Genomic DNA, 17,101 nt, shown 5'->3' on the forward strand with positions numbered 1-17,101 from the left:
ACAACTACTTTAAGGAGGAAGGAAGGTAAATGTGTTTACTCACAATATACTGCTGACACAAAAATAAACAGTATCTAATACATCTATATACTGTATTTAGTAACCATATTTTTCCTTGTATTCAGGACAACATTAATCATTCCTTAATATAGGGCATGGTCCAAAGGCAGCAAACCCTATGTAAAAAAATTGTACAGAACAAGGTTGTAAAGGTATAGTTAATGAGTACCCTTGCACATCATATACAAGAAGACTTGGCAATTGTCATGAATTACATTTTTAAATGATGGGTTTAAATGTTTGTGTACCTTAAAAGGTGTTTTAACACAGAAAATAATCTGATGCCAAGCTTAAGTAGTATTAATAAAATCCATATATAAAGTCTATAAATGAGAGAAAATAAATGGCAAGTCTTAAGATCCCAACACTAATTCTGTGATGAGATGTAACACACTGCACCTCAGGTGATAGAGCCAAGCAACTTACCAGATAGATATGACCCTCAAATTATAGGTTGGTCAAGAAAGCCTGATATCTCCATGAAAAGCCTGCCTCCACGTCAGTCATCATAACGTCCTCCCAGATCCGATCATACACTATGGCCAGATACCATCACTCTAGAGGCAGTGATGAAAAGAAGTCCTGTGCAGTGGCAGAGCGATTTGAACAGTTTCTGGTTCCGCTTAATTAATGGACCTGCCATGGTCCAGCAACAATAGATCCCCAGCAGCCAGCATCAGTAGATCCTTCAGCACACTCCAGCACCCCTTGCCATTACATGCATTCAGTGCTGGAGGTGTCGGAACTGCGTTCCCTACATTCCTGCTGAAAAAAGCCCTAATTTTATGTCATTATAACCTTACTTTAAAGCTAACCTATGGAATAAAGTAGAGGAGCCTGTGACTTGCTCCAGGTGACAGTACTGTCACAGGGAATTTCCAAAATTGTGAAAGCTACCAAAGAAAGGTAGATACTTGTTGCTAGAGAAGTCTGCATTAACATGAACCTGTTGTTAAATGGCCATAGGCTGAGCAAAGGTTCACTTTCAGTACGCACAAAGATCCATACTATAAAAAATTACTGTTGCAGGCTAATGCACAAGCAGGAGGAGACTTGAAATGGGGAAGGAGCATAGAATTATCCAGGGAGACATCCTTTGTATAACAAAGCACTATCACTAGAGCACTAGCATTCAGCAGATCCTGTTATGGATTGGCTTGATAAAGGACATTGCTTAGAGAAAAAAAATAAAAAATAGATGTTTGCATAACATTTTTTTCTTAATGTAAGAAATCTCCCCATCTTTGGATTTTTTTGAAAGTTATAGCCCTATTATCAGTCCCATGTATTTTGCACCTATAACCACTTCCACCATGTTTAGTACATACTGTATATGTATACTGAGATAGACAAGATTCAACAAAAACCAGTGCATTCCATTTGATAAAATACATTTTTAAAGAAATGTCTACAGATTATTAGGATATTGCCATAAAAGACTGTGGGAGCAATATATGTTCCCTTTCCTCTCTCCATAAATAGAACATAAATTGGGCCTGGGAAAAAGTTCAGATTCTCTTGAAGTGAATGAAAACTATGAGTCATTTCAGTTTGGAAGTTACAGATATCAGCTAATAAGTGGCAGTGAAAAAGTAGAAAAGAAGCATATAATCTGTTCTTCACATGCTATGGCATAATGAAACATAACAAGCTGTTATATTTTATCAGTAAATCAAAAAGTATTAATCCCTATGATTACATCATTACACACACTGGCCCATATTTTTTTCCATCACTGAAAAAGCAGCAATTTTTAAAATTCAAAACAGTAAATCGTTATATCAATTTAAAATGCATACAATAACCAATGAACAATGCTTTTTTTTGAGAAAGCAAGAAAACCAAATATTAAATGTGCATTGTTGTAGCCCATGGGTTGGTATCTCTATAGTGTCAGCTCAGCAGTTACCACTAGTGCCAATCTTATCTCAGGGGAGCAAGAGCTATTACTTTGGTAAATCTAGCCCATCAACAAACTTTTCCCTTGGTATTAGTAGGATTATTTGCTACCGTCTTAGCCTGACCATAGACCTAGAAGGCGGTCAGAAGTAGACACATGATCCGACCACTCTCAGCAGCCTGAGCAATCTGCTTTCCTCACCTCTGATGCTGGCTTTTCAGGAGGGAAACAATAATTGTTAGACAAGGCTTTCTAGTCTGTCCAGTCAGAATATTACCCAAAAAGCCATGACCAGCGTTAGGTCATCGCCAGATCAGCAGACTGTCATATGATGTCTGTATGCACCTTTAAGGTTTTTTCTACATAAACCTGCTATTAATAATCTGCTGTCTGTGGTTGCCCTATAGCAGGGGTGGTCAATCCGTGGTCCATGCGCCACCCTCTGATGTGGCCTGTGCCTCAAAGCAGTGCAGTGCATGCCCATGTTCTGGGATGGCGAGTCAGCAAGCCCAGATCACGATCAACGGGTTGCTGACCCACCATCCCATAGCATCAGAGTGCATGGAATTGGCGCCAGCAGCAGAGTAAGCAGGCAGACTCAAAGGGAGCAGGATCTGCATAAGCAAATGCTTCCTCTGTATTGACGGATCCTGTCCCAGGCAGAGTGATACCAAGTGCACTTTGTCTGGGACCTTTCTGGCAGCCTGGAGAGCGATGCCATCAGAAGCTGGAACAGGAAAAGAAGGTCAATGTATTAAACATCACACACACTGCACTTTTGCATTGGGTATATTAGCACCTATTGAAGAGTTATTAGGCTGTTTTCACACTGATCCGCAGGTGCAACACGGTGTACCTGTGCTTTCCTGCGGGTTAGCTGCACTGAGCCATAGACTTTTATTATATCCTGCAGGTTTGGTGCGCTTTCAGAAAGTGCACCACACCCACAAGAGGTAATAGAAGTCTATGACTCAGTACAGGTAACCCACAGAAAAGCTGCAGGTGTGCTGTGCTGCACCCACGGTGCGGGACAACTGCAGTGCATCAGTGTGAAAGCAGCCTTACAGGGTGCACAGGACAGTAAGGGCTCCTTTACATTTGCAGTTTGTGGGTTGGTAAAACCCCATAGTTCATTGTGGTCCACGGTCTATTACCAAATTACTTAAATGGCCCTAGCTCTTCAAAAAGTTGAGCACCTCTGACCTATAGAAACCACTCACTGCCAGATACTGGGAGAATTTGTAATTTGAATACTCTACCACCTCTCTGCATAAACTGATCATTGCTGTTTATGTCAGCGGCAGTACCTGATTCCAGTCAGATCATTCACTATTGTCTATGGCTGAACATAGATGAGCTAGTCTTACAAAGGATTTAGCAAAGTTTTTACTCAAATTCTTTACTTTGCTATACCAACGTTGACATTTTCAGTGCTTGCTTGGAATTTAACTTCAAATACAGGGGACCATGCTTTTCAAACAGTTGGTGTGTACACATCCATATATACAAAAGATATCTTTCCATCAATTTTCATTGTGGGTGAAAGTCTCAAGTATAAAAATATATAGCCTTCACAAAATTGTTTTGGTTACCTACAAGCTAGAATAAAGCCTCTGAATACCAGGCATGAACCGGTCACCAGTTGTGTCTACCAGACAGTTCCCTAAACATTCACAATTTATCTCATGGGGAACAATAGTTATGAGATAAGGGTTTCAAGTCTGTTCAACTGATTTCTTTCCAGGAATGGTAAAATGGAGGCTTTCATTCAGAGATATGAGATTTTTGCCTTTTCAGGTCATTATCATGTCATCAGGCTTGCTAGTTCTCAGCTACTTGATGCTGCCTCTGTCTTGGTAAAGCAGTTCTCTGCTTAGGAGTTCCTGGGCACTCTGTATACTATAGGGGCATCTTTTAAGGTTTATGTGGGTATTAGAGGACAGTTGGATGGAGGACCAATTTGACCAGTAATCAAAAAGATAACTGCACAATGCCAATGATTAGAAAATAACAATGAAACTAGAAAAGCAGAGGTTTATAAAATGTCTTAAAATCACAAGAGGTATTTTTAGGAAATCTCTCTTTCAAAAAATTGTTAAAAATAACTCTTCCTACCCAAAAAAAATCTCAAATCAAAGAATTTAATTTAAAATGTCTTAAGAAAAATATTACAAACACATAAAGCTTGTGCTATCCTTTTAAGAATTGTGCAAAATACAGTATGTGAACGAATGATATGATCAAATAAGGTGACTAAACAGTGCATAGCTTTAAGCATATAAGCAACACAAAATAAAATAACATGCGTGACTAAACATTGGTATAGACTTTAAAAAGTCCACCTGTGTGAAAAAATCAATTGGGTAAAAAAAAAAAAATCTTCATTATGAACCACATGAAAATAATGTGCTCCAACACCGCATGAAAACTTCACGTGTGCCCCTACATATGTAGGCAGGTACAGTCTGTTTTTCATCACTGTAGATGGTGCTTGACCAAAGCGATTCTGCGATGGAGAGGAAGTCAGGAGAAAGCTGGCTTCTCTATGATTTCCTCAGCCTTCGCAGCAGCAATCCAGTTGGCCACACTGCTTCCAGGTGACCCTCATGGCCATTCTGGGTCAAGCAGAGTATTTTTAAGTCCCTGCCCCCAGGTGTCACATGCCTGATGAAGGGTTCCTGCGAGACTCTGTTCATTAAAACTTTTGGACCCATATTGGTGATCCTCTGTGTGCTGTTGACATTCTCCCTTGCCCCCAGGTGTTTGCGTGCGTTTGAGAAGTGGCTAGTGGAGGGAGAGCTTTTCCCGGCTGTCAGGGATAGCATTAGTGGTAGGGAAAGGTTCCAAAGGAATAGAGAAAGAGCAGGGCCTTTACCTACACTTCTGCAAGCTCCTTTTTGAGTTGGACTGACCACACCACACTCCATCTCCCTTGGCAAGCTCTCTCTTTAGCTTAGGGCTACCACTGCTGACTATGCATGGACTGTGAGTTCCTGGACAGGTGATTCACCTCATTGAGCTGTTGTACTGTTCTGCAAGTTCCTCAACACATGTTTTTTTGCAGTTCGGCCTTAGAGTGATTACTGCTGCCGCACCACGCTGCACCTACCCAACACATAGGCTATGTCAGAGGCTATTATTATTATTATTATACAGGACTTATATAGCGCCGACAGTTTGCTCAGTGCTTTACATTATGGAGGGAGACAGTACAGTAACAATACAGTTCAATACACGAGGGATTAGAGGGCCCTGCTCCTTGGAGCTTACAATCTAGGAGGGAGGGGATAGTGGTACAAAAGGTAATTAGCTGTGGGGGATGGAGTGGTAGGAAGAGTAGAGGATTCCAATATTAGCTGGGGTTGGGATAGGCTTCCCTAAAGAGATGGGTTTTCAGAGTGCGCCTAAAAGTGAGCAGAGTAGGCGATAGCCTGATAGATTGAGGTAGGGAGTTCCAGAGGATGGGTGAAGCCCTTGAGAAATCCTGGAGATGAGCATGGGAGGAGGAGACAAGGGAGATAGAGAGTAGGAGGTTTTGCGAGCAGCGGAGAGTACGGTTTGGGTGGTATTTAGAGACAAGGTCAGTGATGTAATTAAGGGCAGTGTTATGAACGGCTTTTTACGTCAGTGTTCGTGTTTTGAATTTTATCCGTTGGGCAATTGGAAGCCAATGGAGGGATTGGCAGAGAGGGGTGGCAGATACAGAAATGTTAGTAAGGTGGATGAGTCTGGCAGCAGCATTCATGACTGAAGTAGGGATAGCCTGCAGTGAGGTAGGCCAGTGAGGAGGGAGTTACAGTAGTCGAGGCGTGATATAATAAGGGAGTGAATGAGTTGCTTAGTGGTTTCCAAGGTTAGGAACGGTCGTATCTTGGAGATGTTGCGGAGGTGAAGTCTACATGAGTTTGTCAGCGATTGGGCCTAGGGCTGAAAGGACAGATTGGAGTCTAGGATTACACCTAGTACCCTGGCATGGGGGGAGGGACTGATGATAGTATTGTTGATCTTGATGGAGAAGTCGGGGGGGGCACAGGCTGGCGGGGAATACTAGGAGCTCAGTTTTGGAAAGGTTGAGTTTGAGGAAGTGGAGTGACATCCAGTCCGATATGTCACTTAGTAGGCTGGTGATGTGATTGGAGACTGAGGGGGTGAGGTGAGGGGTAGAGAGATAGATTTGTGTGTCGTCGGCATAGAGATGGTAGTTGAAGCCGTGTGAGTTTATCAATTGGCCAAGGGAGGAGGTGTAGATGGAGAAGAGGAGGGGTCCGAGGACAGAACCTTGAGGGACCCCGACAGAGAGAGGGAATGAAGGGGAGGTGGCAGCGTTATAGGTAACACTGAAAGAGCGCTGCGATAGATAGGAGGAGAACCAGGAGAGAACGGAGTCACTGAGGCCAAGAGAGTGCAGTTTTTTGAGGAGGAGGGGGTGGTCAACCGTGTCAAAAGCCGCAGAGAGGTCAAGTAGTAGGAGTATAGTATAGTGGCCATTGGTTTTGGTGGTTAGTAGGTCATTGGTGAGTTTGAGTAGGGCAGTTTCAGTGGAGTGTAGGGGGAGGAAGCCGGACTGTAAAGGGTCGAGAAGGTTGTTGTCAGTGAGGTGGGAGCTCAGGCGATTGTAGACTAAGCGTTCTAGGAGTTTAGAGGTAAATGGCAGTAGGGAGATGGGTCTTAAGTTGTTCAGGTCGGAGGGGTCCAGGGAGGATCTCTTAAGTATGGGAGTAATGTGCGCGTGCTTTAGAGGGGAGGGGAAGGTACCGGTGGAGAGGGAAAGATTGAAGATGTGTAGACTACTGTGTACATACCAATTTTGTAGCCCCATAGTCATTTTATACTTTGCCTAGGATTACTCAGGCACAGATCTTGCACAGTATATATTTGTCAGTAACTCAATAGATAAATTGAGGACGCCGACTTCCTGTGAAACTAAATTTGTACCTCATTATATAAATATATACATTATGCATGGATTAGCTTACACCAGAAAAACATTCCTGAAATATACTTGAATGCACAGAAATATCACCTCTCCAACTCCCACTGTAATATGCCAGAGCGTGACTAGTAAAATTCAATTTCTGGCAGGGGATGCACACAAATACATTCTTATTATTTAATAGAGATTAATGTGGGAGGCTCCATATGCATTACCCACTTGTTCAGTTTATGGAAAGCAATGAGTTAACAGACTAGTCTGATTGGTATACTGCCATTTGCTGAACTTACCAATTTAAAAATGATTTCCACATTGAGAAGCATGTTAACCTTTTCAGTACTGACCACATTCCCCCCAAATAATAATGGTATTCATCTCTAGTTAATACAATATGCACATTTTGATAGTATGAGATTACAGTATTTTCATCCAGCCTTATGACCTAGTTTTGAGTTTGATAATCCTGTAGAGGTTTCATCTGTCTCTAAACCAATTACAATCCAACAATTATGTTAATACATATATAAAATCATTTGATCTCATCTGTTTAAAAGGAGAAACAAACTGATGTCAGTTCTGAGCATTCATTAGAATCAGTTGCATTTTTAAAGGTAACTTGTCATTAGGGAATTTGGAAGCCCCCCATTGCTGGCCTCTTCTGAAAATGCTAGCTTTTGAGACACTGACCTGACAGCTAAGCAGGTAGGAACTCTTGACTTTTCTCTAACTTTGTTTGCTGCATAAATGTTCCAGCTTAAAGGCTAAGTTGAATAAACAAATAAATAAATAAATGTAAATTTTTGCAGATCAAAAAAATGTGCATTTATTTTTTTTCAAAGGAGTCTGCAGAGCATTGCACCCACAATCAGCAGACCACAGGTGCAATGTCAGGCTCCTGCAGACTCTTAGGATAGCTGTCTGCCCGTACATTGCATGGTAAGGCAGTTACTTGAGAACAGGAATATCAATTAACTATTAGAGCACTCATCAACACCTTCATAGTTCCTTGAGAGCTACAGGCCATCAGCCACAATGGCTGATGGTACTCGTCTATTTATTCATGGGCAACTGTGGATAAATGATGTGGAAGTGTGGGCGGAGCCCTACACAGCCAAGCTGTTTTTAAATGGTGACAGCAGGTGCGGGGAGAAGTTTCCCCACCCACTGTCACAGAGATGGGGGGATTGAGGGGAGGAGGGGCAGATGCTGGCACATGTTAAAAATGGGTGGAACATGTAACATGTTCCAAAGGTGAACTTATCCTTTAATGACTCAAAGTATTGAACCCAATGGGTTTACATAGGTACAGAACTAGCAGTTTCAAAAGGAGGGGGCCTCTGTATTTTTCCTTTACCTTTTCTTGATCTTAAAGTATAAAACTATATGTCAGGAAAAAATGAAAAGTATATTTGTAATATATGCAAAGTGTATAAAAATACTTGTTGATCTTATAAAAAATACATTGTGCTCCTTGTGACGATTGCGGCGTCAGACCTCAGCCCTTCTCACCAAACTCGTGACCGAAGGACTAGCCAATCTAAAACTGTGCTATCACGTGCGTAACAATGCCATGCCCAGCTGCACCCTGAACAAAGATTTTCCAGCTAATGGACCACAATCTGTGTACTTGCAGCCTGAGAGCGATTGTTACTGGGTAAGGTTAATTACGCAATTAACCCTTCACACTGCCACCACCTCCTTTTTGTACAGAGAAAGAGGAAACTCGGCAATATCAGCAATTACACTATGATGGTTGAATAATCGTCTGTATACCACTGTCACCACAGGCAGGGCATACAGAGGGTTAAACACACACAGTAGCGCTCTTCAGAGACAGGGGTACTTAGTTTGCATTAAAGAGCTTTAGGAACAGTTCAACACTTTCAGAGAGTAAGATTTATTACTAAAAAGGTCAAAAGGGTGCAATAAAAATATTTACAGAAAAAGATGTAGCCAATATATATATATATATATATATATATATATATATATATATATAAATATACAGAGAGCAATAACACAGCAAAGAGATAACAGAAAGAAGTTTAGAGAGATAAAGTACTTGCCATCAGCCTTGGTTTAAGCAGCTTTCAAGTGTCAGAGCAAAAGGGCCTTATCTCCCAAAGTTAGTTCCGATGTTAAAAGGGAGCTTCTTCAACTTTAACTCAACTCAGCTTAGCTTAACTCCAAGCATAACAGCCTTTTTTAGGAGCTCAGCAGGGTGTCTCCTTAAAGCAGAGAACAAATCGCCTCATTTGGGGAGGGGTGTTGTAGGCGGGGAGCTCAGGCTATAACCAAACCTTTCACAAATTATACTATGGTCAATAACTTTTCCTAGGTACATCTAACATTCTATTCACGGGTAGATTAATACACAGAATCATCTGCTGAACATCTAGACATGAAATATGACATACCTGCTGGGAAGGTTAAGGAGATATCAGTTTCTGCTCTCCTTTAGATGTCAGATAGGGGGTGTAATATATCAGATGACTTGCATTAAAGTGACCGGTCTGAATATATGCCTGATTTTTTATGTAAGTCTTGCATATTCCAAGATATGAAATCATAGGGGGAAAATGTGATGTCTGGTTTAAGACTACCTGGAATGTCCTTGAAGCTCAGCGAGGAACTGGTTTATGGTTTTATGATCCTTTTCCAAGCAGAGTCTTGCAGACATATGGGGGCCAGGCTAATTGGGGTTTATAGCCGTGAGCTCTCCTGCTGGGCCTTGATGCCTTTTTGAACTCAGCATCCAGGGACCATGTGTCACTCAACAGAGAGGGAGGGGGGGATTTGGAGTAGAAAATGATACAAGACGGAGGTCTTTGCCAAAATGGAGGTTCGCATCCATCTCTGTACGTACACAATTGCTACACTCCTATCTTCCTCTTTGGGCTGAAAAAGTGCCTTTCATGTACTGGAATCCCAACCAGCACTGTCAGTCCTGACTGATGGACTTCAAACCTTATGATAAAGTATATAGTGCTACTACCCATCCAATCCATAGAACCATATTAAAAGAGCCTACAGGATCCATAGAACTATATTAAAAGAGCCTACAGGTGCCCAACCAACAGTCACACAGCTGTAGAGAATAGTCCATGAAAGTAGTCCGCACCACGGTTGCTGCTTGTAAAAATCTTATTTTCTGAAAAAATCTACAGTGTACAAATCACATTACAGTACGTGTTTTAGCCTACACAGCTTTAGTCATAACTCAATGAGACTAAAGCCGTGTAGGCTGAAACGCATCAACTTTTCTGTATCGTGATTTGTACACTGTGGATTTCTCAATAATTATATTGATAATTATAATCGATTATAATCGAAGATTTTTAAGAGCAGCAACGGTGGTGCGGCAACTTTCATGCACTACAAACCTTGCCTATCCTCCCACCCTTCTCTGTTTCACTCCACATACATACATTTTATTTCCCAGAAAATGCTGCTGCCTTAACCCAAAAGATCCTGTCCTCCTAATGGCTCTTGGTGAGATGTAGTCTTGGAGGGGAACAGTAATTGCCTATGCCAATAGGAAGTAAGCTCTCAGAAGCTGCCCCTGCTGGTGATGAGGTAACAGAGTGATAAAAGATGTTTCTCCTTACAGAAACAAGGTAAAAAGAAAAATTAATAATGCTGCAATGCTCGCTAGAGGGGGAGAGGGAGGTTTGTGGTTAAATTTAGGTTATGCCTGGACCTACCCTTTAAGAACTCAATGTATAGTATTGTGTATATACATATAAGTGTTTTTTTATCATGTAATACTTTTTTCTGTGTAAAATGATAACAATTCATAGGGATGGCCAGATTTGATCACTATATATGCAGGCTCTGCATCCTGGTGTGCAATTCTAATAAGCAGCTGTGTTTTACTGCTCCTGCTCACAATACTAAGCTATTAGCCAGTGGATCCACTGAAAACAACACACTCCAACTCAACTCACATCACATCTTCTCTCAAAATGTTCTAAGCAGCAATTCAACATGATTGTATCAGCCAAAATGCAAATCTTTATAAAGCTGAATACCTACCTTATTCCATGTTTCCTCAGTTACTGGTGACCTAGACTCAGAATATGGGTGGGCCCTCAACACCCTCACATACAATGGATGACTACTGTTCCTGCAATGTACCCCAGATTGTCAGCAAGGCAGTGGCCATACAACCGACAAAGAGGAGCATCTTTGTGGACCAGTCACCTGCTCGGCAAAAAGCCTTTGGGATTGAGGAATAAGATAAGTAGTTTTGCCTACCCTATGCACTCAAGACTAACCAAACATCAGAGCTTTATTCTACAGTGGGGGGTATGCTACCAAAGGGGTGACAGGAGTTCAGCTTTATAAGCACACAAAAAGTAGAAGTAACATAAAACACTTTAAATTGAACACTGCAATAATACTTTAAACTACATGATCACAGCAAACACAGAATACTTCCACCTAAAAAGTGGAGCACCATTTTGAAATTATAGATAAATTGAGAGTAAGTGAAATCATAGATGCTTTTTATCTGTAATTCAAAAGAAAAGCAATTTCAACTCATTTGCTCACCAACTTTTTCTTCTCCTTGTCCCTTCCAGATTTAGCAGCTTTGGTGTCAGTCTGTGCACCCTCATGGGCTGTATTTGCATGATTATTTTTCTTCTCCTGGAACATAAACAGAGATGTCGCTTACAAACTGCTATATTTATTACTATACATTATATATTATAAACACAAAAAAATGTAGGATTAAGTTAAACTGTAATGTATTTGACATTTCCCCCCCCCTAGGTCTGTCATTCAGTGACACATAATAGGTAAATCCCAAAATTCCCTAAAAACAGTAATGCAATCATAAAAGTACAAATGCATTTTTCTGACCTATAAAGGGTGTCAGATCACTAGCCTGACATTTTGCTGTCTCAGGGTCTGTAATCTCCAGATGGAATAGATCTGTAGATTTCCAGAATGTAAGACTAATTATCTCCATATCATCATAAGACATTGTACAGCGCACTCCAGTGACTGGTGACTCAGGCTGCCTTCTACATACTGGTAACCTGATGGTCCTTTTATCTTGCCTCCCACCAACCTTTCATACTGCCAATTAAGCACCAACCCTGAACTGCTATAACCTTCACATAGCAAGGATATATATGCTCTATGCTATATAGACAGACAAGTATCTACTTTAATCTTGAAACTTTAATCCCCCAAAAATAATAAAACCTACCTTCTTGGTGTGCTCGCAATGATAAGTGCCCTGTCCCATTTACTAATTAAGAGATCAAAAGCCTTGGCTAAAGAGAAAAGAATACAGAACTTTAGAATCCATTGTTATTTTCCCCGGTAAGGGTTCATTAGAAAGCTCATCGTTATTTCTGGACACAGAATTGCAATTATCCACATTAGTTCCATGCTTCACAGATTTTGGAAAGCAGTTCCTCTTTCTGAGAAGGTGACGTTACGGTTCTTTGTAGAAGACCATCGAAGACCCCTTCTCAAATGCTTTCAATAGCAAGATACTTTTTTTTATCCACTGGTCCCCAGGCTATGTAACACTGTAACATAATCCTGTGTTTGAAAAATCAGAAGAGCTCTAAATGCAGTAGATGCACTATGTATTTGCCTTCTTTTAAAACATCAGTTTGCCAAGAAATAAAGGTTTGCTTCATCAAGATTAATGGCACATATGTATATGATCCATAACATCCCAAGACAAAACCTGGCTGGACCAGGCTGGAGGTTTTAGAATAGAACAGAGCTCACTGTCAATACCCTGCTATTTCTGTGTGCTTGGAGCTGCAAGAAAACCCAGCCACAGATCCGTCAAACACACAAAACACCAGTCTTTGCATCTCTAAATGAAGCGCTGTGTGTACCATATGGCTGTCAGAAGGCTGAATCATTCATAGAAATGCCAGCATCAGGGAACAGATTCTTCTCCCCAAAACTGCTGGAATACCTGTCATTATTTTCAGGGAGTTAAAAAAGGTCAGCAGCAGATGAGAAATCTTGCATCTTGTCCTGATCCTAGAGGAAGAATGTTGCAGTAACTGCTAGGCATGTTGTAAAGGCAGTTCTTTATACACAGATATTAAGAAATGGGCTCAGCATCCTGGGAAGGAATACATCTTCTGGCTTTCATATGCTGTAGTTTATGAGCAAACACCAGGAATGAATCTCTAGATTAGTTTCCTAGCCAAACGTTAGGTGGGTGCCATTAAGGATCTCCTGTCCGTTTTTCAAGCAGGACCCGGATTGGATGCTCCACCGCTCTCTATGGAGTGGCAGGTGTAAACGAACATGAGCTCTGAAGAAGGGAGTATATCTCCTGAAACGCGTTAGTTACCTCACCAAGGGTCTACCATCACTTTGGACCGCAATTACAGACTCTTCTTTGTTTTTTTCCCCCTTTGGTTTGTAAGTATGCAATTTTATGTTTTTAAATAAATGTGTGTTTCACCACGGTAATGCACAAAGAGAGTGCGACCTGTTTTGCTTTTGTTCACCTGTAAACGAACATGTGTAAACGAACACCAGCCTACATTCGATCCGATCCTGTTCACTAAAAACAGATGGATGGAGATCAGTGAGAGTAGAAGTAGCCAACTGTCAATCAAATAAAGTGACGAGGGAATGGGGGCAGGGCTAATCCTTACTGTGTGTGTCAATAGACGTACATATTGCAGCTCAGAATAAAGCCCGCACGAGTGCCCTCCAACCAAGAGTCTCGCTAGGGGGCACTCAGAAGGCAGGAGGAGCTAGGGGCGCTGGCGGGAGACCCCAGAAGAGGATGATTGGGGCTGCTGTGTGCAAAACCTTTTCACAGATCAGGTAGGTATAATATGTTTGTTATTTAAAAAAAAAAAAATCCTTTACAATCACTTTAAATTAGTATTAAATCCTCAGCATTAACATATTGACTGCAGTAAAATAAACATTCTCCAGTAAACTTTTGTTAATACTCTTACTCAGCACTTGGTGTTTACAACTTTCAGTGCTGCTGGCTCCTACTGCTGCTTCCCTGAACTTCTGGTCTTCACAGGAAAGAACAGTGGACAGTGCAGTCTGTCTGCTTGGAAAAGGGGGGGGGGCAGGGGAGTGTCTTGCCATCCTATTTTGCAGGGCTGTGTTTTTCTATTGATGCACACAGTGTAGGGAGACACAACTCTAGTCCCTGCATGTAAGGGTAGTTCCATATAATGCAAAAGAAAGGAGCCACCCTGAAACAGGAAGCCTGAGGTCCTGATACCAGCTTAAACAGAGACATAGGCAAGGATTAAAAGATGAAGAAGCTGCATGCTTTGTGATTAATCTGCTGCTGAAAGCACTTAAAAATTGAGGGTTTAATACCACTTTAAGGGTTTCTTCTGCCTCCTCATATATACTTGATTTATCATTTTAAGGTTTTAGCAAATAAGTCTTGTACAGTATAAATCATAAATGGTGATGCAAGTATTGAAAGTTTAAAACCAAATAGGAATTTGTTTGGAAAGCATGTAATCACATTTAGGAAGTGTAGAAGTACACTCCTTAGGTTTGTATATAAAATAAAAAAGAAAATTCTGAAAGGTGTTCTGCAAAGTACTTTGAGACAACCATCTGCATGTGTCAGGGCTCATTTACACCTAGGCAAGCATGTTAAAAATGTGCATTTATATATGTTGTTTGATGTGTCACATGCATTGTGGTGCCTATGCATATTCATCTCCACTGTTCCCTATTGAGCAATCATGCCCTAAAAAAAAGACCTCACACATTTTTGTCCTATTGCACTGCAAAACAGCGCATGTTCTGTCATGTGCATGCATGGTGGTTCATAAAAGTGTCAGGTGCAATGTTTACTTGTATGGATAAGCATTAAAGTGTTACTAAACCCAGGACCCTGCATTCAATATATCTGGTCTCCTACAGTACACACAACATGGAAATGCAATTGTTTTAGTAAATACACTGCTCAAAAATATTAAAGGAACACTTTGAAAAGACATCAGATCTCAATGGGGAAAATATCATGCTGGATATCTATACTGATATGGACTGGGTAATGTGTTAGGAACATAAGGATGTCCCATTGTTTGATGGAAATGAAAACTAGAGGACGTTGAACTCTCAAGCCAACCTCATGAACTCTGTTTCTGATTGTTTGGTCAGAGACATTCACACCAGCGGCCTGCTGGAGGTCATTTTGTAGGGCTCTGGCAGTGCTTATCCTGTTCCTCCTTGCACAAAGGAGCAGATACCATTCCTGCTGATGGGTTAAGGACCTTCTACAGCCCTGTCCAGCTTTCCTAGAGTAACTGCCTGTCTTCTGGAATCTCCTCCATGATCTTGAGACTGTGCTGGGAGACAAAGCAAACCTTATGGCAATGGCACGTATTGATGTGCCATCCTGGAGGAGTTGGACTACCTCTGTAGGGTCTAGGCATTGCCTTATGCTACCAGTAGTGATACTGACCCTAGCCAAATGCAAAACTACTGGAAACAACCAGAAAAGATTAGTAGGGAAAAAATTGTCAGTGGCTTCCACCTGTAAAACCATTCCTGTTTTGGGGGTTGTCTCATTGTTGCCCATCTAATGCACCTGTTGTTAATTTAATTAACACCAAAGCAACTGAAACTGATTAACAGTCCCTCTGCTACTTAACTGACCAGATCAATATCCCAGGAGTTTAACTGACTTGATGCTGTACTCTGTTTAACCTTTTCTCATCAGCAGTTAGAGCAGTCTTGTGACTTCTATCAGTGTCCAGCAGAGCACTGGTTACAGCTTGTAGGAGGAGTTTTCATTCTCCCCCTGATTGTCCTATGGGGCTGCAGGACCCCTGACCCTCCATCTGGACAGTGCTGATTGGCCCTGTGCTGATCACATGCACTCTCCCAAGAAAAAAAATACACACCAAACTGAGCATATGCAGCTTGCCCCCAAGGCTACGTTCTATCAGCTGATGGAGTGGGGACAGTGGAAGAAGACAGGATCAAACATCCTTTTTACACAATGCAGAGGATTAGCCACTTAGGTTCCACAATGAGTACAACAAGCATGCTTTACTGCACATACAGACTGATTTTACTGTTGTGGGCTTAGTAACACTTTAAGGATCCATTGGAAATGAATGGGAACACCCCCAAAACACAAGCACTAGGTGTGTATTGAACACGCACAGGAAGTGAGAGGAAATTTCCCCAAAGTAAAGAGCTTACTGCTCTTTGAAGGTTGTCATCAAGACATCTGTCCCCACTGGAAGGTTTTCCTTCATGTCCTGCTCTCAGGACTACTATAAAATATAGGACTTCCCTTTATTTTCCATCTCAAGACAGTGATCACCTGAACAAATAGAGGTTTGAAGGGTCTAACCCTTCTCCAGTCTATCCAAAACTAAATAAAAAAAGATTTTTTCCCTTAGGTACCCTTTAACTCTTCTGATGCTGGATACAACACTCGTGCAATGATTTTGCCTTTTTAGGTTTCCCCAGGAAGTAATAAAAAGTTAGCCATAGCAAGCACTTCCGATGATATGATTACTCCCTTGAGCATAACTAAGCAATCTGATCACCGTCTGAGCATTGTAAAACCCTAACCCATTCTCTGAATTCTGTACTGTCCAAAAGAAACTATAACTCATATTGAAGAGAAGCAAAGACAGCAAGTCTATGGACAAATTTTTGGTATGAAACCTCAGTCCAGGAAAACCTTCTTCATACAGAATGAAGGACACAGGACACAGAGAGAGAGAGGATATTGATCGCTGTGTCTCCTAAAAATGACAAAAGCCTGCTGGGAGGAACTGGGGCTGATTGCAGATGTAGTCTTGACGCTTTAACACAGCTCTGTGGAATGAGCAGTAGGCACTACATTTGCCAAGGTGCCTAGAGAGAGCAAAGAGGAGAAGAAGACCTGAGAGCTAGGGTGAAACACATTTGGTGCACCACGAGCTGCAGACACAGGTTATGGTGTGCTGAAGTCTGAGGCAAGAAGCATAAAAGGATCTCTGGCTGGCTGCTAATGGAGAAAAAGGCTACTGGACACAGGCATAGGGCAGGGCCATGGATAGGGGAGTACCACTGGTCCTCCTGTACGGGGCCCAAGCCAGCAGGGGGGCCAAGGCAGCTGAGTGAATCTGATGTGGGAAGGGAGGGTGATTGGCACAGCAGGGGGGCAATTAATGGAGCTAATCCCCTGTATGGCTCTCTCTGCAGCAGCTGAAAGCTGGCTTCTT

At 41.6% G+C, this 17,101-nt stretch overlaps 1 protein-coding gene across 19 annotated transcripts in view; it reads right to left on the bottom strand.

Moving 5' to 3' along the window:
• The window catches only part of RIMBP2 (RIMS binding protein 2), a 593,145-nt gene that overhangs the window by 546,088 nt on the left and 29,956 nt on the right, over positions 1–17,101 (bottom strand). For 2 of the 19 annotated variants that reach the window (XM_089653746.1, XM_089653735.1), the window contains exons 1-2: positions 12,112–12,459; positions 11,448–11,543 (exon numbers count right to left, since the gene is read on the bottom strand). In XM_089653746.1, the coding sequence (XP_089509872.1) occupies positions 11,448–11,543; positions 12,112–12,150 (135 nt within the window). In that variant the 5' untranslated portion in view covers positions 12,151–12,459. Of the gene's footprint in view, positions 1–11,447; positions 11,544–12,111; positions 12,479–17,101 lie in introns of those variants that run through there. The other 17 variants (XM_089653729.1, XM_089653727.1, XM_089653741.1 and 14 more) reach the window with 12 other exon arrangements.

The sequence above is a fragment of the Staurois parvus genome, unplaced genomic scaffold, assembly GCF_062004578.1.
Source record: "Staurois parvus isolate SC_StPar_1 unplaced genomic scaffold, SC_StPar_1.0 ptg000719l, whole genome shotgun sequence".
NCBI classification, from domain to species: Eukaryota; Metazoa; Chordata; class Amphibia; order Anura; family Ranidae; genus Staurois; species Staurois parvus.